General features: G+C 36.6%; 1 protein-coding gene across 2 annotated transcripts; it reads right to left on the bottom strand.

The window, feature by feature from the left end:
• Nucleotides 1-25,028, bottom strand: LOC145624056 (metal tolerance protein 2-like). 2 transcript variants are annotated; one of them, XM_081676992.1, is made up of 12 exons: nucleotides 24,555-25,028; nucleotides 15,093-15,162; nucleotides 12,390-12,487; nucleotides 11,054-11,199; nucleotides 9,419-9,534; nucleotides 8,329-8,425; nucleotides 7,594-7,678; nucleotides 6,648-6,710; nucleotides 2,755-2,860; nucleotides 1,424-1,566; nucleotides 614-705; nucleotides 1-536 (listed from the first exon to the last, which is right to left on the bottom strand). In XM_081676992.1, exons 1-12 carry the CDS (start codon nucleotides 24,936-24,938, stop codon nucleotides 419-421), a joined length of 1,518 nt encoding a protein of 505 aa, XP_081533118.1. In that variant the 5' UTR covers nucleotides 24,939-25,028; the 3' UTR covers nucleotides 1-418. The 2 variants fall into 2 exon arrangements, with proteins under 2 accessions (XP_081533118.1, XP_081533119.1); XM_081676993.1 differs by lacking the exons at nucleotides 1-536; nucleotides 614-705; nucleotides 1,424-1,566 and adding an exon at nucleotides 1,805-1,940.

Genomic DNA, 25,028 nt, shown 5'->3' on the forward strand with positions numbered 1-25,028 from the left:
TGAGAAACAAACTATTTCGTTGTACCATGCTAGAAAATTGCATTGCCAAAAAAAAGCAGCAAGTTTAGAAGCACCGCAGCACTGCGTACAAGACTCTGTACATCAGTCACCTTATCCTTGTTTGTATGTCTGAAAATGGACTTGTTTATACAATTATATGAATGCATCTCAAGAACGGAAGTTTCTCTATTTAACTTTCTTCTAAACCTATGCATCACACCTTATATCCCCTTCTGTGATCCACAGAAAGAACTATATAACCATTTATGATTTACCTTCAGTACACATAAAGATGCTGAAGTTAGTGTTATTTTCCTGCAGTTCGTACTCATGTCTATGACTTTCTCCGGGAACAGCATTTCATGTTTATAAAGCTATCTATAATCCTAGCAAAAAGGCATCATAGTCTCAGGAAAAATTACGAGGGAGTTGTATGGTTAGCAGGTGTGAGCCGCAACTGAACATGAACTTGAATGACATCAGATACTGTTCCGAGAATCTCCTTTTTCACTTCCTCTGCCATCAACCTTGCATCACTGACACAGAAACCGGTATAAAAAATATGTACCAGTATAATTGAATGAAGTAAAGGATGATTCCTGAAACATTTTACCTGATCATTATGTCAGGTGGCATGGAGACCTCAACATCCAGCATAATCTTGTTTTGCAACAAGTGAGGCGTTATGTGCTCTAGCTTCATTTTCTGGAAATATAATTCAGGGCCAGATGGATTAATAACAGAAACAAAAAGAAAAAGAAAATTTTCCGCAGAAATCAAGGACATATACAACTACAGAACTAGTACGTAGTAACTGCCCCCATTATAAGTGAAAGAAGGGAGCGGAGGGGGGAAGTTGGAAGCCCACCTAGAGGTAAGAAGGGGGAGTCATTTTTATTAGATTTTAGCAAGATCAAGAAGCTGAATTATTTTCTTAACACCCAAAACCTACTGGTTATAATGAAATAGTCAAATCCTATATCTAAGCAGCAAAGTGACCCATTGAATGTCTTCTTGTCCACATAATATCAATCCAAAGTTCTATTACTGTCTCTTCTCCTTTCCTCCACTGGGATACAATAAAATTATTTGATCAGACTCCTTCACGTGAACTCTAGAGAACGTGTCCTTGGCACGTTTCTCCTCTTTTGACGCCTACACAAGGGTAGCTAGAGAATGCAACGCGTCTTCGTGTTTGTCTTTGCTATTTGTACAGAATTCCTAGTGACTTGGGAATATTAATTACACACATGCGGATATACAAAATGTTTAAATTAAATGGGCAACAAAGAAAAGCTACATTTGACCTTATCTGTACACTTCCTAGACATGAAAGTTTATAATTAGATCTGATCTGGTCTGAAGCAAATAATTGCTTCAAATGTTGAGTTGAACATAGCCTGAGTAGGATAGAAGAATGAACCTTTGGAAACTGTGATGAGAATATATCAGAGATGATATGATCAAAGTCTTTGTCCTTTAAGGAGATACTGTCATTAGTTTCATCCAAGCTGTCCAAATTCTCTTTCACGTCAACTTCTGGTGATATTTCAGAAATAGAAGGATCTGCAATAGAAGTTCCAATGTTAAAATGAACCCACAAGGTAACAGGATCAAGAATAGAGGTGATGCAACTGCTATAATATAGTTAGCATTAGCAAGCAATGTCAGTGACTTCAAGAGCTAAAACAGATAACAAAAGTCATAGTTTGAACTTTGAAGCAGATGAGCTTAATTAAGTGTGTATCTTCAGAAAACTAAATTTGCATAGCAGTGGTCGTAAATCATAACGAAAATCCACCGGCAGCAAAACAACATATTAGAGTCAGGCTGAGGCAGAAAATGCTATTAAAAAAAAAATAAATTCCTTGACCAAGCAAAGAAGAGGCAAGGTTGGCACATCGCCCTCCATCGCTGCTCCCTCTTCCTAGACCGGCAACCTAGAATATAGCCATCGTTTCTCTTTCAGACAACTTGGGGGATATTTTAAAATCACTAAAATCTTATAAATGATAACCTATCTTCAAAAAAAAATCATTTAAAAGATCTTTCACATACATGTTTGAATAGATCATTAAAATTTCTCTCTAAACAACTGAAATTTAATTCAACGAAGGATATTCAGTGAGAAATTTTGGAAGCATCAGTTCAGGGTCAAATCAGAAAGATGTTAAAACAATAAGGATGAGAAAGATTTAATGTGTAAATATTCTTAAAACTGAATGTGCAACTTTTTCTTAACTCAAACATGATGTGCATATTATTCGAACCAAATGTGTTCATGAAATATTTTTCCGTTCATATCAAACATGGTGGGCTCATGATAGTTTCCGCACTCTTGCACTTTTATCTATTCAACATATTTCAATATACAACTAGTTTTATTTTCCCCTTATTCCGTACCTTCTGCATCTCCTAAACTACTTCAGTAAAAGGGAGTCAGGGTGGTCGATGACATCAGCTTGCTATCCGTCCAATATACAACATATAACACAGCAAAGACTATCAATTTAAAAGCAAGCACTAATGCAGAAATGCCAGCACAATTTTGAAATTGGTGAGTTTATCATTAGGTCCATTGTGCTATTCCACAATCCAACCCATGGATAGAAAACCAAAAGTTAATTCCATTATTCAGCCACTTCATCCGAAACCAAATATAGGTGCTTCAAATTGTAACAGCAAAGATAATCTATGTTATGCCAATATGAGAATTGAGTAAAAGTACATTTGCAGCACAGCAGCAGTATCTACCTATGTGTATGAAGACTTCAGCCACTTCAGGATGAGACTCGTGAATTCGGTGCCTAACATTTTCACCAATATGATGAGCGGCACTGACACTGGTGAAAGGATCAACCTGCAAGGTACACATTGATTCAAATCTTATAACAAGAGATGGAACAAGGCTTCCAAATTATATCCACACTCTCAATTCTTTCACCAAGTATCCCTAATATATTATACAACAAAAGAACAATAGCAGATAAAAACAGCTTTACAAGAAAGAGGTATTGGACTAGGTAAACAAGTTCCATATAAAGAAAATTTGAAAAAGAAAAACTTAAAAACAAGAGCGCAAAATACACTGGACATCAATCTGACAATAAACAAATAAAGGAATATATATGATTCATATCAAGATCAAACAACTTCTCAAAATCTTATTAATCCTAACCACAACACACAGGATAAACAAAAATTTTGTACCGTAAAATCAAGCTAATTTTCAGCTTTCACAAACATAGATACAAGTAATACAGAACTATATACTTATTAAACCAGGTAATATAAATCTGATACAGGTGCAGATTCAAATGTCTGATCCTTGAAAAGAATATTCAAGGATACAGAGACTAATGTGAAGGAAATAAGGAGGAACTCAAAAATTCGTATATTAGATTAAAACTAAAAGCCAAGTACGATTAAATAATATGCATATGGTTTATGTAGTAATTCAGATTTTTATTAAAATTTTTGGAAACCTTTTAGTGTCATTTTTTCTTGCACATCACCTAAGTAACTTTTTCTTTTGTTTTTTTTTTTTTTTTTTTTTTTTTTTGACGGGATCATCTAAGTAACTTGCCTCCTCTAAATTCTGAAATATATAACGAAACATCAATACTACCCATTTTGCAAACACTTGATATCTGTAAATCTTTGCTTTACATAGAATGGTTTGGTTAGGATTTGGAATGGTCTGCCAATCACACGAAAATTATAAACTTAAATATTCCTTTTCTATAGGAAAAATACACAAAAAGATTAGGTAGACCAATGCAAGTTACACTTTACAATATCATCATTACCACCCATACTCCTCCCATATTTGCATTATAAAAAAAATCTATGGAAAAAAAAAAAGCTTAAAATGCAGCAACGTATATCTCGCTCCTGAGGTTTGGTGGCTACCCCATCTCCTTCTAACAACCGGCAGCTCACCGACCAAATCAATGATAAAACCATCTAAGTCGACTCACCATAGAGAGCAGCTTTTTCAATATCATCACTTCTCCCTTCCATATATAAATCCAGGACTTTGCGAAAAAACATCAGATCTGAAATATTTTCCTTTGGGCAGGTAATTGCTGTCTTCTTCACAATGATAAGGGGTGTCAGATGACCAAATTACTTTGTTTCAAATCCAATTTGATTGCAGGGATGCATCCCATACTATATTAAGTTGGGTTGGATTGAATTGACAAAATGACATTTGGACATGTGGTACATCCCTTGGGTGATGAATTAACGTTAAGGAAAAATGTCCTTATTTAGGCATTGATTTTGCACATCCATCAGTATCATTGAGTTTGTCCAAATTTATATTTCCAATCAAAAGAATTCACCTTATACGGAAAATATTGACCTCCAAATGTCAGTTGAGAGTTGAGACGAGGAAACCCGTGAAACAAAAGACTAACATAGAGAGCTGATTAATGGTCAATGCTTCACATCCAATTTTTTAAGTCTATACCTCATTTCCATCACATTGCACCTAAAAGAGTTGTGTCCCAAAAGAAACTACCAAAGACATTACCCTTTCAGCATATGTAATAAGATAACATAATCTTCGAGTCCTAGAGTCCAACCCTAGATTTAGGCACACCAACCTACTGGATGTCCCCTCCTATCATATACTACCCTTGGCTCAAGGATAATTTCTCATAATCATCTTGCTCTTATTGGAGACACCCACAAGCTTCTTAAAGGAGACCAGAAGTAGGGAGTGATGTTAGAAAGGAAAAACTAAATACAACCTCCAAATAATAACATTGATTCTGTTTTGACTTTTTTTAAAAAAAAAACTGATGCTCACTATGGTCATCCTTTCAGCTAAAAGTTCTGAGAAGAAAGATGAAAAGTGTTTCATACTCACTTCTAAAATAGTGAGAATAATTACAGCAATAAAGAATGATCTCCTTTTCCAGTAAATACGGCATTTTATTTTCTCTTCATAAATGCCCTTCACTAAATACTAGCAACCTTACATTGTCTAATTAATTTTTAAATCCTATTTTACATCAATCATTAAACAATAACTGAGAATTAATTTTGTGGTAAAAGGGGGGCACAAGGTAGTAGCTATACCAAGTTACCAACACCCCCTTAGGAAGTTGTCTACTTTCTAGCCAACACCCGTTAGGGGAATGCCTTAGGGCATGCCTATCACCAAAGCCAACTCTCATCCGTTTTAGAGTATGGAAATTTGAGAATTTTCATTAGCAAATTTATCAACAACTAAGTTTTTCAAATTTGACTACAAGACATCTTTGACAGAGTATAAAGCTTTAGAACCAGACGATATTGAGCATAGAGGAAATAATGGTATTTTGTGAGTATAAGCACTAATTTTCATTTAATTACTGTATATAATGTTCTTTTTTTTTTTCTTTATTTATTTTTATTTTTGATTGACACTTGTGAAATTTTATCAATTATGTCATCCTTTGAGTTAAAAAAATGTTTTAATGATGGCAAAATGGCATTCGTTTATTTATAAAAGGAAAAATACACTTTAATAATCCCAACTTTGCCCAATTTGCTTTAAATAATCCTAACTTTCGATTATTCTGCAATGATCCCAACTTTAAGGTGTATTTTCTTTCTTCGGTCCCAAACCGGTCAACAAAAGTCAATGACCTGATATTCCAGGTTACCTGACACGTGTCAGGTTGTGATTAGTCCAAAAAAAAAAAAGATGAAATAATAACAAAAAAAAGAAAAAGAAAAAAAAAAAAAAAAAAAAGCAAAACCAAGCCACCACCAGCCCACAACCACTGGCGGTGACCACTCTCTTCCCCTCCGCACACCGAACCACCCCCTCCCCAACCTCTGCTGATTTCGACCCCCTTCCCTTACTTCCAGGCCGGAAATCAGGCCCCCACCCAACAAACCGCCACCTACCTTCATAGCACCGCCCCCGCAACCATTCCCCTCCACATAACATTGCCTAATTGGTCGCCCTCCCTTCCAAGACTCCTCAAATAGATCGCCCCTCCCAACCCTCACCCTAAAAACCGGCTACCCTCAACCTATTTCCCCTCCATTTTGGGCACTATTCGCCGATAAAAACGTAAGTGTGTGGTAGGGTGGTGGGGAAATCGATGGTGGGGAAATTGGTGGTGGGGAAGGTATTTCGGGGTTGGGGGATGGAGAGCTGTCGCAAATCGATGGTGAGGGCTGGGGGAGGAGGTTGGTTTAAGCTAGGGATGGGACGAGTGGCCACGACGGAGCTGGTTGCGGCTTGCTTAGGCTTTAGTTTTTTTTTTTTTTTTTTTCCTGCTTAATTTATTAAAAATTAAATTTTTTATTTTAATTTTTGAAAGCAATTAACATGTGACACGTGTCAAATAAATTTTTTTTAAAAAAATTTAACCCCTTCATCAGGTTACCTGTTTTTGGGACCAAAGAAAGAAAATGCACCTTAAAGTTGGGATCATTGCAGAATAATCGAAAGTTGGGATTATTTAAAGTAAATTGGACAAAGTTGGGATTATTTAAGTGTATTTTTCCTTTATAAAATTCAGCTAAGCAAAGTGTAAAAGCAATGAACATTTAATAGCTTGTTGACAAAAATTCCAGAAAAAATCATGATGCCCACATCCAATCCTAATTAGTAAACATTAAACAATGAGAAGGTATCATACCTCTATGTGTACATCAAGGTGCAAAAACGAGCCAGCCCTTCTTCCCCTCAGACGGTGACATCCCTATATACATAGCCAAGGGTGCCATTTAGCAAGCAATAATGTGAATATTGTGAACATACAAGCACTAATTGCAACAGAAGGAATGTAGTTATTTATACGGTGTCCCAGTGACTGAAGAAACAACATATTTAAAAATAAATGAATCGGCAAAAATTGGATGGTGAATTGGTATCAACATTTCAATCAGCAAGTTTTTAAGTGCTAAAATTGTTGCTAGAACTTATATGGCTAACAAGAGAATTAAAAAAGAGATTGGGGACCATTTTGAAAATAGAATGCTTCAGAACATGGCCCCCAAAAAAACTGCTTTTATGCTATGCAGCAGCTGCTAGCCAGCTAAACAAAAGGATTCCAACTTGCTATCACACAACAGATGCTAAATAAAATCATGACATTGCACCTATAAAAGTATTTTGTTTCACATATAGGCAAACTTTTAAATCCATTCTAGAATTTACAAATGTTTAAACTCAGGAACTTCAAAAAAAATTGAACCTAAATTATAGATTATCCTAAACAAACACAATGCATAATGGCCTTTACATATGACATTGAAGTTTTATTGGCCTCAAACTCCCAAGGTAAGATGCCAAATATTCCACTTCCATGAGCAGTGACCATTATGGCAATGACATTGCAACACACTTGGTAAAAACTTCAGAAACTATATCTACATGATTACCACAACAAAGAAAACAAAATGAATCCACTATCTGCTCTATCACCTATCACCATTATGCTGTAATATTCTCAAGTGATGTAGAAGAATCATAGGTAACTACCTCGTGCAGGGGTTAGCTAATTAGTTCCGCACTAAGTGCACATTCATTCAAATTTACAAAGGAACTACACCTTAAATTGAATTTAAAAGGATGGGATTTACCTTCACTCCTTCAACTTGTAGAATTGTTTCTCGATGAGGGTCCAATAGCTGCTGTGGAACTGCAGCATCTACCAGCTCTAAAACACTACAGTTTTGAACAAGAAAGTATATATTAACTTATCATTGCAATGTATTGTCCACATGTTTGTCAGCTTAAATTTACACCCTACAGTCCTAGACTCAATCTTCACAAAATCATACTTCAACTGTGGAGGACCATTAAATTTCTTAAAAAGCGACATGTCTGTTAGCAGTATAAATTGTACAAATAACTAGTTCAGATCATAGAGCAAAGAGTAGCAGATATAAATGTTCCACACTAACATGACTGTTTCTCTACAGCACAACACTACATAACCATTAACTTTGTTTCCAACACTAAAAAAGCTTTCATACTGCCATTAGTTGTCAATGTAATTATTCGCCATTCATACATCATACTTATTATTAATTAAACATCACATCTTGCATAATGAAATAAAAAATAATAAGAATAATGAAAAAAAGCTACAAATATGTTCAAGTTTAGAAACTGAACAACTTTCAACGATAATTTTGAAATTCGATTATTCAAATTTCGGATTATTTTGCTCATCTCTAAATTTAATAAATTTTCCATCATCCCTCCCCTTCACTGCTTCACATATTCCAATTTTATGACAAGGTTTGCAAATAAAAAATAACATGGAAAATACAGTTAAGGCATCAATTAATGAAGGTTGACAAACAGGATACCTCTGGTAACCAGTTTCCAGACCTGCTTTTAGAATCATGCCAGACACAAGAAGTCCAGCAAGGGGATCAAAAAATTTCACACCAAGAATGGATCCTCCTGAGACAAAAATTTAGAAGATACTTGTCATCAATTCTGTCAGTCAAAATGACAAAAACTAATCCAATATGATCACATTTCCATGTCATTATTCATAACGAATCATTAAAATGATGATAAATTTAACTTCATACTTATAATTTCATAAAGTGAATTGGTAAAGCAATCATAACAAAGGTTAAAAGCCAGCCCTCTTTCAAGTTTCAACTGTTAAATCTACAACTCTTCCACTAACAATATCTCGAGAAAGATGCCAACTTTCAAAAGCTAATAATTTGTGCAAGGAATTTTTATTTTTTTTTATTCTTTGGCTAAGGAGAAGGTGCTCCTACCGGAGTGGAACCTTGCACAAGTCAACCCGACCTGAGTTAGCTGCAAGAGCCCTTAGGAGTGGCTTCCCAAGACCACAACGTGGAGCCACAAACCAAGAAAAAGGTAGCTTAAGGTTGTGCTTGTGCCAGCTTGATACAAATGAATGCCATGAAACAAATGTACCTTGGCATGAAGAGGGGGGGGGGGGGGGGGGGGAAGAAAAAAAAAGGGAGTGAAATAGGGTAGGCTGCCTAGGTAAGGGGCAAATAGTTGAGAGCTTAGCATGTAACCGTAAGCAGCACTAGTGTTTTATTTTGCAATACGTGAACCGGGGGTAAATATAATAAGTAGCAAGACTAACAACTGTCTACAGATAGCAGTGTTGAACAGCATAATAGAATACTTGATAAGAGTGAAAAGTGGCAAAAAGGCCTTGCTTCTATACACAAATAAAACTAAAGCTTCTGGCATGAGTTTTAAAGACTATGCAAGATCATATACTCCATGTATGATAACCACACCACACCAAGCTTCCTGATTTTCGTTAATCAATTACTGCAGAAGTTTAATATCAAAATGCCGCTGGTACTGAGAGTGACAGCTTTAAAGTTGTGAAGTAAACTTAGGCTGTGGGGATCAAAATCAATCTATAGCTACACATTCACAATAGACAGTTCTTACCTACCCCAATAAGAGCAACGAAAGAAGAGATAGCATCAGCCCTGTGATGCCATGCATTTGCTTTCATGAGTCCACTGCCTTCCTTTTCCCCAGCTCTCTTTGTTATCCGAAAAAGACTGCAACAATAATGGAACATATAAGGCACGGTCCTTTAACTTTATATACAATTGAGCATGAAGGAAAAAAAAAAAGAATCACAATGAAAAGGATCTGAAACAAACATCAGAATGGCAAAATCGAAATAATAATTTCTCATAGGTGAGATTGTCTAGTAACAAAAAGCTAGAAAAAAGTTTGTCATAAAATATTACTATGTATTGTTATTCTATCTGATTAGTTATAAGTTCGAATATAGTTGCAACCTTCAATCCAAAAAGAAGATCAAATTTCTAAGTGTAGCTGTCCAATTTTTGTTACCATTTTAATAGAAATCTGAGTGGTAAATATGGGTGACAGAAGACAGAGAGACAGAGGGTAATATATAGCAGATTAAGTAGGAATCCAATGCTAGTTTGTTATATCCACGATAACTTTACTCATAATACTTACATTTAGAAGGAGGAGGTTAAGAACTGGTCTGATACATTAATTTATTTATTTTTTACATCTATCAGATGATATGAGCTTACACATTTTAGTCTTAGATTGACAACTTGGAAAATTATATAAATTCTATGATGCCTTGGTGCACTTGAACCTTTTAATCCCATTTTACTTCTTCTAAACCATTATTTATATATTGCATGTCAACCATATGAGTAGCTGTTGTCTACCAATATCATAGTCATTGAACAATATAACAAATGACTAACCCATAACAAAACAACAAATCTGTGCATCAAAAGCATTACATACAAATAATGAGGGGAGATTATTTTGGAGCATATACCTAATTTATTTCTTCAACTTAGCACTGGCGAGGATAACGTATAAAAACTACTCTTATATAGCAATATCCACAGTATCTACCACTTACCAGCTTATACTAGAGTGAAGTTAAAGGAAGTCACACGATTACTTCATTCAATTTGAATTAAGCACCATAATTGGCCCCACTGATCTCAGTAAATACATTAATCAATACATTGAAAAGAATAAGACCTAGGACTCTCCAAGAGCGAGCTAAGAACCATAGATTATTTAGAAAGTTAAACCTAGATCTCAAATAAAAAATAAAGTATGGAAATATTTTAGGGATGCAATACAGGAGAAGCCAGAAATTCAGAGTGACTAGGGGGTCTTATTGGCATTACAATGTAACATAAAGTCAGTGTCATGAAATTGACATTTTTGAGGTTGTACAGCAATTAACATCAAGTATGCTTCATGACAATCATAGATGCATCAGAAGGGTTCCTAGTAGAGTGTAGAAGTACAGCTGCTAAAATAATATCCCGCCCAGCTAAGTACTTATTTGGGATGAATTAATGCCTTCATTTATAATAACACATTAATATCGATAAGAGAGTGTGAGGTCCATTGTAATACAAAACAGAATTGATTGAAGATGCATTTAAGACTATTAACAAGGGGAAAGCCAGAAATATAGTCCAAAGGGATAACAGGCTAACAGCAAATTTAGAGGACCTAGCCAAGCTTCTATGGATTGGATTAGTCGTAGAATAAATTATATACCCTTCTTTTACAGCGATGGATAAAATAGCCATATTTAATGCGAGAATCGGGTGATCCATATCGATCTTATGGTCATGCCCACTATGATGACCATGCTCCTGCATCAAGGATTGGCTAACAACTTCAGGAGATGCTGTAAGCAAACCCTGCAAAACAACATCATAGTTTAGTTAGGGAATCGGGCAGCATTCAAATTATAAAAAGTTATAAAGCTTCATACAAATATGAACTCTAAGACAGCCTAATACTTAAGCCAAATTTTCTTGAAGTGTTAAACAATATCATTTGTTACAAAAATTTAAAATTGAGAAGGATCGAAGGGGAAAAGATGAAACTACAAAGAACCACATTCGACTGACATAGGGAGATTTTGAAAATTTCGCCTCAGTGGACCAGCAGCCAAAGATTTTAACCATCATAATCAAGCTTGCCATGAAAATTAACACTGCATCCGCCATCCATCATCAGTTACTCCCAGATTTCCCCATTGATCCTTAAAAAATACACACATACCAGCCAGAATAATATTATTCAGTCTTCAGATTTTCAAGCTGTTATGTGAGACCATTTCAAAATCATTGTGCGACATCCATAACTGGCTATTATGAGATCACGTGAGAAATAAGATACTGTTGCTAAACCTGACACTAATACTACTTGGGCTTTATTAAATTTCTAAAATGATAAAAAAAAATTTGTCTAGAGTTCTAAATTCACGAATTCTAGAATTTCAAAATCATTCAATTAAACAATTGAGCACACAAACTTATATTTCAAATAGAGTTAACTAAGAGACTACGCCAAAGTGCTTCAAAATACTAAGGCAATTAAGTGGATTACATCACTTACATATTTGAACAGGTTCAACAATATTGATACTTTGCAGAAAACAAAGACCTACTACATGTCAATCTCTACATGTGCATATCTACTCTTTCAGTAGTGCATCCACTCTCAAAGCTTTATTTATAGGCAATGTGGGATGACAAACTTGGAAACCTTATCATGCAAATCGATATTAGTAGATAACCCTTGCAAAGAATATTAGATCACTTGAATTCTCGACCTCAAGTGCAACCAAAAAATTTGGAAGATTTAGTGACTTAAGAGTAAACTTCACTCAATAATAATTAATCCCCACAGGAGTTCCTTAACATCCTTGAGATGCCACAACCCATTGCCTATGCCATGATAACAGTGATTGTGATGGGAGACAACTATATTATTCCATGGAACAAGCATGCACTTTCACGCAAAGTAGACACACATACAAAAATAAACCTGGCAATGAAAATAAGGGATTGGGGAGAAAGGGAAACAAAGTGATAGATCCTACCAGCAATATATCAGCAGCATGCCATGCAATACCTCCTGCAGTTACAAGGAGCATGCCAGAGATTCCTAGCGCTCCTAGTGTCTCAAATTTACCATGGCCTGCGGTATATACAAAAGAAAAATGAGGTCTGGAAAAAAAGTAACAAATCATTTCATAACAAAAGAAAAGTAAGCTCTCGATTTTTTATTTTTTTTTCATCTTTCTTTTTCCCCATATTTTTTTTTCGATGCAATTTAGAAAGTACAAAATCCATTTAATGCCAGAACAACCAGCTCATGAGACTAGTCAACTCAACTACATGGCTATATTTCTTTATAAAATACTTGGTCAGGTTGGGGGCCAATGAAACATCCTGAAGATTCATCTATAAGCCTTTATATACTTTTTAAGCGGTGTCTTCCACTCTTATCTGATATAGAAGAGAACAGGCAATATCTTCTTGGGGTGATTCTAAAAAGGTTGGGTCAAAGAAAGATATGCCACAGCCTGAAGATTCATCTACAGTGAATTGTGTGATCAAAAGAGCCTTCATCTGCCTGTGGAAATTAATACTCTTCCCCAAAACTGCTTACTAAAGGTACCGGTTTTGGAATCTTTTTGGACCAAAACTTGGTCAAGCAATGTACAATCACCACTTCTGTGTAAAGGAACAAAGAATTCCTACAATCTTGCAACATTGAAAATTGGGATTCACGTAAAATCATCACTTTTGTGTAATGAACCAAGAAACAATGATGCAAGTGGATATATTATCTTTTTAATTTTTTATGCGAAGCGAGGTTCACAAATTTCCTTTCCTCATAGATGCATAGGGTCTCCAACATGGGTGACTTTGGGCTACTAGACTGGATAACATTAGAACTAACAGTCTAGAATCCTCATAACCCCTACTTGGCTCACTAATGCAAACTATCCTCGTAGTTTTGTCAGTGTGTACCAATTGTGGTTGGTTTGAAACAAGTTTATTTTGCAAGGAGATATCAAACATAGAATTAGACAACAACTAAGACAAAAAAAACCCATGCCTCTTCTAGGGGAGATTCAATTAGTGAGCTTTAGGATCCAGTGAGGACCAAATGGTTAGCCCTTCTAGGGAAGTACCTTCATTTACAAACTTTACCATTTTCTCTCACCTTTTATACCAGCTTGCTTAGCAAAGAGTTTTTAAGGTAATTGAGGCAAATGTGAGAGCATATGGTAAAGTTTGAAAATTAAGGTAATTTCCTAGAAGAGGTTGGACATTTGCTCCTCACTGGATCCTCAAAGCTCATTAATTGGACCTTCACTCTAAAAGGAAGGTCACTCACCTCTCACTGGAACCTCAAAGCTCACTAATTAAACCTTTCCTCTAGGAGGAAGGTCACTCAATTATCATTGCATCCTTAAACTCACTAATTGAACCTGGATTATGATTTCATGAGTTTTTCTGTCCTACAAGTTGTCTACTTTTATTTTTGATATCTCCTCGCCAAATTGCCTTTATTTTCAACCTTTTATGCTTACAACCTTTTCTTTTCTTTCTTCGTTTACTTTCATAATTTTTAATTGACCATCAAATCATTGTGCTATCTTGAGTTATACATAGCCTATTGGAAAAATAAACATGAATACAAACAGAAATACGACAGTAGTTTGCATAAGTGAGCCAAGTACGGGGTCATGAGGATACACTATGCCCACATGTTGATTCTAATGTTATCCAATCTTCCAGCCCAAAGTCACCTACCTACATCAGATAATCTTTGCAACCATTTATGAAATTGCGAGGTAAGAGAAAAGGTAATTTATGGACCCCTCCTCCCTATAAAAAGTAGATATATTCACTTGTGTCATTGATAATATAGGGTACCAGCTACCTTCCGCCTAAAAAGATTATGTTCAAAAAAAAAAAGTCATCCCAATTTTCAATTTTGCAATAGCATAGGAAAATAAAAATCCAAATTTGATTACATATCAATTAAACTAGAGCTCTACTCTGACTTAAGTAATTTTTTTAATACAAGCCAGCCATAAAACTATGCAAGATGCTTCAAAAAAAAAAAAACTCACTTGCATCAATTTATAATCAAGATGAAGAAAAACCAGCCAAATACACAGCAATGGTCAAGGCATCTGATGAAATAATAATGAGTATGGTAGGGTAGTATGCTTGGTAAGTGAAGGTAGCCAAATAATCTCACTAAGTATAAATGAACATTTAGAAAATGCTTTAGCTTTTCATTATTGGAAGGCACAAGGAAAGATAAGATTCATATGTCTATTATCTATATAAGAATTCAAGATTATCTATTTAAGCATTCAAGATATTATCTAGGAATACTTTAGATAAGAAAAGGAAATCCTAAAGAAGCAAAGGACGCCATATATTGCAGCTCCATAATATGATGCCAAAAGGACACACAAAGTGAAATCACATCAGTATGATTGTTGAATATGTACAATTGACTAATGGCTAGTGGCAACTGGGAAGAGTAAAAGAAAATGAAATTAGCCATTAAAATTATATTATAGCAAAATTGGAAAACAAAGTACGTAGTAATAATTTCAAAAAATATATATATGTCAGTAAACAAATTCATAATGGGCAGGGACATTAAATGCTATAGACATGCATACAAAAATAATACTAGTAGCAAAAACCATCAAAACCTTAACCCCCAATAAAGGGATCAGCAAGAGCGAATCAAAGGGAAAAAAGTTAACCATATGGGTGTTCTTTGTCTCTAGGCACTCTGGCAGCTTTAAATGAGAGTAAAGCAACGCTGCTGAGAACCTGCAATACAGTAATGCCAATTAAAGTAAGCACACAGATACTTTTCACCATCACCAACATAATTAAGACAAAAAATCATACGACAAAGACAATGTAAGCTAAACAAACAATATATGGGCAATTATTTGTAGAAAAGGAAGCAACTTTATGATATCTGATTGTCTTCTTCTTTCTTCATTCCTTTGCCACAATGCAAAAGACAGGAGAAAGGGGGTAGGAAAAACATTTGGCAAGTTAGTTATTCCATAGATAACCATTTCAATGCAATCAATGGGGTAAAACAGGGTATAATTATTCTTTTAGACAGATCAACATCTCAATAGCTCAAATCAACCCAGGATCTATCAATCCCCAACGGTGGTTCCCGCTTTCCTTCAAGTACCCAGCATTTATCTTAGACTATGTTCTTATCACATTATTTCATGGACTTGTTATTTATTCCACATCAGAATCAGACCATATAACTCCGCCAGTGGGTTTCCCGCTGCCAGTCCCAAGCCTGGATAAAGGAGGAGGGTTACGGTAGGCCAGTGACAGCCAGTATAAAACTTCGTCACATCCCATGACATGAGCCAAACAGATATTTTCGTGGGGGCGTTCCCTACTCAGCGACGCGCTGCACTTCCTAGACCCGGGTGTAGTGATAAGTATGCAAGGGTTGCTAGGTCGTCGCCCAGAAGCGACGCGCCACATTGCCCGAGTGTGGTGTCAAATGAGCAAGGGCGTGCCATTGGGGCGTTCCCTACTGAGCGACGCGCTGCACTTCCCAGACCCGGGTGCAGTGATAAGTATGTAAGGGTTGCTAGGTCGTCGCCCAGAAGCGACGCGCCATATTGCCCAATTGTGGTGTCAAATAATCAAGGACTTGGAGTTGGGATCAGGAGGGAGCGTGGGAGAAAAGAATTTAGTTTGCGGATTGGTTCTTGGAATGTGGGGTCTCTTACGGGAAAATCAGCAGAATTGGTAGAAGTAATGAAAAGACGACGCGTGAACATCATGTGCCTCCAAGAGACAAGATGGACAGGAGAAGGAGCTCGAGGCTTGGTTTTGGGGTATAAGGTATGGTATGTTGGGCAAGAAACGAGCCACAGAACAAGGAATGGTGGAGCTAGGAACGGAGTTGGTGTGGTTCTCGATGAGAGGTTGGCAAAAGAGGTGATCGAGGTCTATCGGAAGAACGATAGGTTGATAAGGCTGAAGTTGCTATGTGGCAAGGAGATTGTGAATGTTATCAGTGCTTATGCTCCCCAAGTGGGTTTAGATGCAGAAGAGAAACGACAATTTTGGGAGGACCTAGACGAGGTGGTGCAGGGTGTCCACCACTCAGAGAAGTTATATATTGGAGGGGATCTAAATGGGCACGTTGGGGCGAGCCGAGATGGCTATGAGAGTGTCCATGGAGGCTTTGGGTATGGGCAGAGGGACGCCGGTGGTGAAGCTATTATGGATTTTGCCCAATCATATGATTTAATTTTGGCTAATACTTGGTTTAAGAAGAGGGATTCACACTTGATAACTTTTCGGAATGGAGCAAATGCAACTCAAATAGACTTCCTGCTCACAAGGAGCATAGATAGACAAAGTTGCATAAACTGTAAGGTTATCCCAGGGGAGAGTGTGGTCACCCAACACCGGCTATTGGTAATGACTATTCGTCTGAAAGAGAAGGCGAAGAAAAAAGTTAGACAAGAAGAACCAAGGATAAGATGGTGGACCCTAAGGGATGCAAAAGCTAAGGTTTTTACAGAAAAGGTAATTGAAGAAGCGGATTGGGATGGAGAGGTGGATCCGGACATGACCTGGTTACGAATGAAGAACTGTTTCCTAAGAGTGGCCAAAGAGGTCTTAGGGGAAGTAAGGGGAAGAACTTCGGTACAGAGAGATACTTCGTGGTGGAATGAAGAGGTGAAAGCAGTAATTAAGCAAAAAAGGGAATGCTATCAAGCCTTAGGAAAATGTAGGAGTGATGAAACCTTTGCAGCGTATAAGGAGGCTAAGAGTAAGGCAAAGGCAGCTGTTCGCCAAGCAAAAGAAAAGGCATATCAGGAGGTTTATGAAAAGCTTGATTCCAAGGAGGGAGAAAGGATCATTTATAAGATGGCAAAGAGAAGACAAGAGGCAAGGAAGGATATTGGCATGGTGAAGTGTGTCAAAGATAAGAACCAAATGGTCCTAGTGCAAGAGGAGGGCATCAAGGACAGGTGGAAGGGGTACTTCGATGAATTATTTAATGGAAGTAATGGAGTTGTGATAGGAGATACCTCTATGAGTGATGAAGAAATCAACATGGAGTATGTGCGAAGGATTAGGAGAGTAGAGGTGGAGATTGCACTGAGGAAGATGAAACCTAAGAAGGCGGTTGGCCCTGATGGGGTACCGATAGAGGTGTGGAGGTGTTTGGGTAAGATTGGTATTGATTGGTTAACAAACCTTTTCAACAAGATATGGACGGCTACAAGGATCCCACAAGATTGGAGGAAGAGCACCTTGGTCCCGGTTTATAAAAACAAAGGAGACGCTCAAGATTGTTCTAACTATCGAGGAATTAAGCTTATGAGCCATACTATGAAGTTGTGGGAAAGGGTGATTGAACAAAGGTTGAGGGCATGCACAAGCATTTCAGATAACCAATTTGGTTTTATGCCTGGGAGATCTACTATGGAGGCAATCCATTTGATAAGACAAATGATGGAGTTTTATAGGGTAAAGAAGAAAGATCTTCATATGGTCTTTATTGATTTAGAGAAGGCATATGACAAGGTGCCAAGAGAGATACTTTGGTGGGCAATGTTGAAGAAAGGTATCCCACGAAGGTATGTAGACCTAGTTAAGGATATGTATCGGGATGTGTCAACAAATGTGAGGACATGCGGAGGGTTGACAAAAGATTTCCCTATTACAATCGGATTGCATCAAGGGTCTGCATTAAGCCCTTTTCTTTTTGCAACGGTTCTAGACGAATTAACTAGACCAATTCAAGATGAGGTTCCATGGTGTATGCTGTTCGCAGATGATATCGTTTTGGTGGATGAGACTAAGGATGGGGTTAATGTCAAGTTGGAGCAATGGAGGCAAAGGTTGGAATCTAGAGGGTTTAAGCTAAGTCGGAGTAAGACTGAATATTTGGTATGTCGTTTTGGCACTCAGAGGGGGACAAGCAATGAAGTGGTGAGTTTGGATGGAAAGGATTTGACCATGAGTGAATGTTTTAAGTACCTAGGGTCGATCATCCAGAAGAATGGTGACATTGATCAAGACGTGACCCACAGGATTAAGTCAGGGTGGCTTAAATGGAGAGCGGCCACGGGAGTGCTATGCGACCGCAGCATTCCCTTAAAGTTGAAGGGAAAATTCTACAGGACTGCCATAAGACCAGTGTTGCTCTATGGTACAGAATGTTGGGCTTCTAAGAAAGAGCATATTAAAAAGATGGAGGTTACGGAAATGCGCATGTTAAGGTGGATGTGTGGAAACACTTTAAGAGATAGAATCAGAAATGAGGTTATTCGCAAGAAAGTAGGTGTGGCGGGCATTGTAGATAAATTAAGGGAAAATCGTCTGCGTTGGTTTGGACATGTAAGACGGAGACCCAAGGGTGCACCGGTGCGAAGAGTGGAAGAGTGGGACCATGGAGGGATTAAACGAGGAAGAGGGAGACCAAAGATGACTTGGTTGGAAGGAGTGAGGAAGGATATGAAGTGCATGGATTTACGTGAGGATGAAGTTTTGGATCGTAAGGGATGGAGGAGAAAGATTTATGTTGATGACTACACGGAATAATCAAATTTGGTTCATGTTAGCCGACCCCACTTTTGGGATTAAGGCTTTGATTGATTGATTGATTGATTGATTGATCAGAATCAGACCATATCTTCATACTCCAGTTTACTTAATACTTTCTCCATCCTTATTTGTTCGCCTCATTGTATTTCTTGTGGTCAAACTTTAGAAACAAACCAGAACTTCTCACAAACCTATAAGAAATAATATAGTCAAGTGGGATCTATTTAGATTCATTAGTGTCTAGTTTAAGAATATCTAATTTTTATAATTTTTGAGCATAAATTGGAGACTTTTATGTTCTAAGATGATGAAAACTGTGAAGAGTCAAAATGGGGCAATTGGGAAAACATATAGGGACTAAGTACAAAATTTCTTTGTTAGTGTAATACTCCCTCCATTTCTTATAAATTTACACACTTATATTTTCACGTTATACAAAAATTGTATATAAATTTAGGAGAGAGAAAAAAAAAAGTAAAAGATGAAAGTGACAATTAAAATATATTATTTGGGAAAGTAATAGGAAAAATTGACAAGAATAATCCCAACTTTTAATTATTTCTTAATAATCCGAACTTTAATATAAATTTGTTTTTAATAGTCCCGGGTGACTGGTAACCTATTGAATAGGTATTTTTTTTTAAAAAAAAAAAATATACAAGTGTCATTTCAGGATTGGTCAAAAATAAGTTTAATTTTAATTTATATTATTGATTTAGTTATTAATTGTTTAATCAATTAACTTTAAAAAATTATTAAAAAAACACCACCACTCATACAATGGAACAACCACCGCCCCCTGACTCCACCTCCGACGGTCGGCGGTTGTTCCTGGCTTGCCGGAGACCATCGCACTGACTCGTTTCCCCCCTCCCCCGCCGGCAAAGCTCAACCCACTTCTCTCCCCTTCCCATTAGCTTCCCGTTGGATAGGTAATTTGAGTCTGACTTAACGTTTCTGCCTTTCTAGGGCAGGTAAATAGGGGATGAGGGTCGTTCCGGGGAGGGAGGGGTGTTTACGCGGTGGATTGCCGAGGGGCAATTGGCAGGAAGGCGAAGCGTCGGGGTGGTTGAATTTGGGTTGTATGGGTTGTTCGTGGGAAAGGGAAAGGCGTAAGGTGGCCGAGCTTCGCCGTCGGGGGAAGGTGGTTTGCGCCTGCGATTTCTGCCAGCGCGGGCAGCCGAGAGGTCAAGCACGCTGGTGGCAGTGGTGGCTGGCTGGTGGAGGTTTTTTCATTTATTTATAAAAATTCTTTTAAGGTTTTTTTAATTAATTTTTTTTAACTTTTTAGTTAATCATTTTTAATTATTAATTTAGTTTTTTTTTAATTTTTTTTTACCAATCATGTCTTGACACGTGTCAGGTGACTTATTATAACAAGTCTTATGACCGATTTGGACCATTAGAAGCAAATTCATATTAAAGTTCGGATTATTAAAAAATAATCAAAAGTTGGGATTATTTTGAGCGAATCGAGCAAAGTTGGGATTATTCCTGTCAATTTTTCCAAAGTAATAATTGTGGGCCCATTGCTAATTTGCTATAACTAGAAAGTGAAAAGTGAATTAGAAAAAAATCATTCAATAAAGGAAAGTGAGTAAATTAAAAGAAAACGGGGGGAGTAGTAAAAATATGATTTTTAGATATTTGAAAAAAAAATATATATTAAAAAAAAAAATAACTACACAAGAATCTAACAACACCCCAAACAACAATATTTTATCTAAAAATTAACATCATATTATCGTAAACATTTAATTAGAAAAGATTAGATATATTCAAACCAAAACACCTTATTTCAAGTGAAGAGAACAAAGCCATAAGCTGATGAGAATTAACCAACATATAAACTAACATCCAATCTCCTAAACTACTTATTAACCATTCTCATAGAGTCAAAATATGAGCACAAAGCCACTCCAGCATTATTTTGAAAGTAAACTTTCTTTCACATTTCAGCAAGTAACCAAGGCCATAAAATACTAGTACCAAACTACTAATTACTTCATCATTGAAATTAGTAGTTCAGATTATACAGCTCCACTACAGCCCTACAGGTCAAAATATGTTTGATCACCTGGAGCAGCAGATGAGGTGTGATTACTTTTTAACTCAGATTATACATCTCTAAAGTCAGATCATGGAATGTAAGCCAGGGCTTCCTTCCTGGTACCAAACTAGCTTAAAGTCAGAGATATATACATGATTGCCATTATGCCATGATGGAGCTAAGTGAGCCTGTGCCAGGGACCTGTTCTCATCTATTGAGGGGAACAAAAGGACCTCCACCCAGCAATAGGAGCCTAAGGTTCATTGAGGGTCCTCTTCTCGCCAAATTGTATATGATCTTGCACCCAATACTTTATTTTAACTCATATCTACAAATATTTTTGATAATCAAGTTGCAATTTAAGTCGTAATCGTTACTTGAAAACCAATAACATGTTATTTAGCAGCCAGATTAGCGAAGCAACAAACTTCAGAAAATTTAAGTGAAAAATTTGGCTTCTTCATTGTATTTTGGACCACCCAATATTGAGAAATATTTTATAAACCCTGTTTCAAAACAACAATTATTCTACATCCAATCACAGGCATTACTATTGAGTGTCAAGTCAGTGTAGAATAATTAAGTACAAGAAAACACACTTTTAATCCAAAAATCAACTATCCCACAACTATTGCAAGATCCCATTACACCTAAAATAGCATACAAGTTTTCATCCATTTTGCAATCCATTCCACACATTAGAAGCCTTGTTTTGCTCAACAAGCCTAGCTTCCATATATAATTAACAGTTCCTCAAGCTTTCAAAAAACAAAACCAAAAAAAAATAACAGTTCCTCAACAGTGACATTTCCATGAAATGAGTTTACAATTATGATTTTCATGTTTGGCTGATAGCACAGGTTAATAAGAACCCCGTTAACAACAAAAAGTAGCTTTAAAGAGTGAAAAAGGATACATTGAGGTATAGATGAACTATAAAAGTGCAACTTAACCTTCCTGATTATCGATCCAGGCTCCAAACTTCAATGGTTTCAAGGGAAATAAGTCAACTAGAGATTAAACATTGAGTTAGCTACAAGGTGGTCAACCAAACATTATACTACTCAATTTCTATATTAATTTGACTGAAAATAACAGGCGACTTCCTAAATTTAATATATTATCTTTAAAACACTTTACATTACTCCTCACGATACCCTTAACAATGAATTTCAAATGACGAGTATACTGATGACAAAGAGGAAAAGTATAAAGCAGAGAAGAATTATTGTGGACCTGTGGTATATTGACTCAATTCCATAAAATGACTTCCAGATTCTTGGTTAGTGATTATTAAAGATGCAGGAAGCAATTTTTTTTTTTTTCAGCAGAACTTATAATCTTATAGTACACTATGAATGTTAGTCATTGCTAAACCATGTGCTGCAAACCTTTCAAGAGCTACTGAACGAAATACATATGTTAATTAAACTGGCAGAAACTATAATATTTTGGGTAGACTTTCACATACCTCTTAACACCCTATAACAAGCGAAACTCAGAGGTATATATTTGTTTCATTTCTGAAGGACGAAGTAAGATCAAGCTTATAATGTGGTAATTGTAGGTCAGATCACTTCGAATATTTGTTAAAGAGCTTCCAAAATTTCCTCAATTTCAGCAACTTAATGCATCACATTGGGCATTAGCCAATACAAAGACATAACTACATAAAATCATAAAACATGCCATGTTTCCCTAATACTTAGCTCACTTCTGTAACACAAAGAAATAAAAAGGTCTACTCAAGCATGCCATGTTCGAAAATAAATTTATTTTATTTTAATTGATAGCTAGAAGTTTGGTCGAATGAGCCATAGTCATCACCCCCCTTGTGTTTCTAAACCCTATACCTTGTGGGTTTGAAGTTTAGAACATGGAATTACTCAACCAGACAATAGGCATGGGTTTTACTCATTCCAAACCCATACCTCATATGTAAAATCTACTAATCAAACGCCCCCTAAAGACTTTTCTCTATAATTCCCACCTATAAGTGTAGAACATTTCAGAAAATGAGATCAAATACAGTCATTAACTAGCTAATGAAAAAAAAAAACTCCTCGAGTCTTTACTACCATCATGGCATCGTTACAAACAGGGTTCTTTGCCTCAAAGCATTATACTCAATACTTCAGAAACCTTGCAAAGATTAGAAGGTACAGTAGACATTGTAAGGCACAAACTTCTAGTTAGTTTATAGGAAGAGAAAGATCCCAATAACCTCCATTTACATGTCCCAGAATTTTTTGGAATTAATCTTCAATATTAAAAGTGAAACTCAACGTATATAATGTTTGCGGATGATATCCATCTGGATGAAGAAACTAGAGATAAGGTTAATGCCAAGTTGGAGCAATGGAGGCAAATGTTGGAATCTAGAGGGTTTAAGCTAAGTCAGAGTAAGACTGAATATTTGGTATGCCGCTTTGGTACATAGGGGGTCAAGCAATGAGGTGGTGAGTTTGGATGGAAAGAACTTGACCATGAGCGAATGTTTTAAATATCTTGGGTCGGTCATCCTGAAAAATGGTGAAATTCATCAAGACGTGGCCTACTGAGACGGGGTGGCTTAAGTGGAGAGTGGCTAAGAGAGTGTTTAAAAAGATGGAGGTTACGGAAAAGCGAATGTTAAGGTGCATGTACGGGAACACTCTAAGAGATAGAATCACAAATGAGGATATTCACAAGAAGGTAGGTGTGGCAAGCATTGTAGACAAACTAAGGGAAAATCGTGAACGTTGGTTTGGGCATGTAAGACGGAGACCCGAGAGTGCACCGGTACGAAGAGTGGGACCATGGAGAGGTTAAACGAGGGAATGGGAGACCGACAATTACTTGGTTGGGTTAGGAAGGATATGAAGTATATGGATGTGCATGAGGATGAGGCATTGGATCATAAGGAATGGGGGAGCCGAGGAGGAGGATCTTTGTTGATGATTACACATAATACTCATGTAGCCGATCCCACTTAAGGGATTAAGGCTTTGATTGATTGATTGATAAAAAGTGAAACTCAACACTAGTTCTTCACAAAACAATTAATCAATTAAGCCTATACAAGATGTAGAACTTCCCTCAAAGAGTCAAAAGTTTGCCTAGCCATAGCCATAAATCCAGAAACCCAAAAATCCAATTTTCGAGAAAAAAAAGCATACACTACTCGGCTCCTTGCCTCACTCTAGTAAAAAATAAAAAAATAAATAAAAAAAAAAACTCCTAATGCATAACAATAGACAGTTCACTCATACATTTCTCCCACAGCCTGCATAAATGCACATACTCCTTCGAAACCTGAAATCTAAGAACCATTACAAATAAACTGTAAATTGTACCCACAATCAAACCAAATAACCCTCTTCCCCTAACTAGTTATCAAAACTAAACATGCATACAATGTTCTCACTCTTTTTCACAAATCCATGTTCTCACTCTTTTTCACAAATCCAATACCAAATTTTCAAACAACCCCTCAAATAAAATAGCACAAACATCGATATAATTACAAAATCAACTTAAAATTACAAGATTAAATGAGGTATTAAAATTGATATATTACCACGTCGGAGAGAGAATGCGCGGCGTCGGCAATGATAGCAGTGCTACCGGAGAAGTAACCGGTGACGGCTTTTCCGACTGTCAAACCAATGTCAGCAGCAAGTCCAAGCCTAAAAATGTTCTCACTTTTTTTGCTAGAATCATGATGTGGGCCATGATGATGATGATGATGTGAATGCCCAAAATGCCAGCGCTTGAAAATTTGGGAATTTGGTGGGTTGATAATCACATTTGAAGGATCATTAATTTCTTGCAATTGGGTTGTTAAAGAGTTGATTTTTGATGGATTGTGAAGAGTAAAGATTGAATTTTTATGGGTAGTTGAGGGAATTCTTGAGAGATATGGCTTGTAAATGAGATTTAAGTTGAAGATTCTGAATCCCATTTTAGATTGAATTGAGCTACTATTCAGTTTTTAAGAGAAATGCACACACATTTGAATGAAGTTTCTTATGTGGGTAATCTTTTGGGAAGC

The sequence above is a fragment of the Chenopodium album genome, chromosome 3, assembly GCF_948465745.1.
Source record: "Chenopodium album chromosome 3, dcCheAlbu1.1, whole genome shotgun sequence".
In the NCBI taxonomy this organism is placed as follows: domain Eukaryota; kingdom Viridiplantae; phylum Streptophyta; class Magnoliopsida; order Caryophyllales; family Amaranthaceae; genus Chenopodium; species Chenopodium album.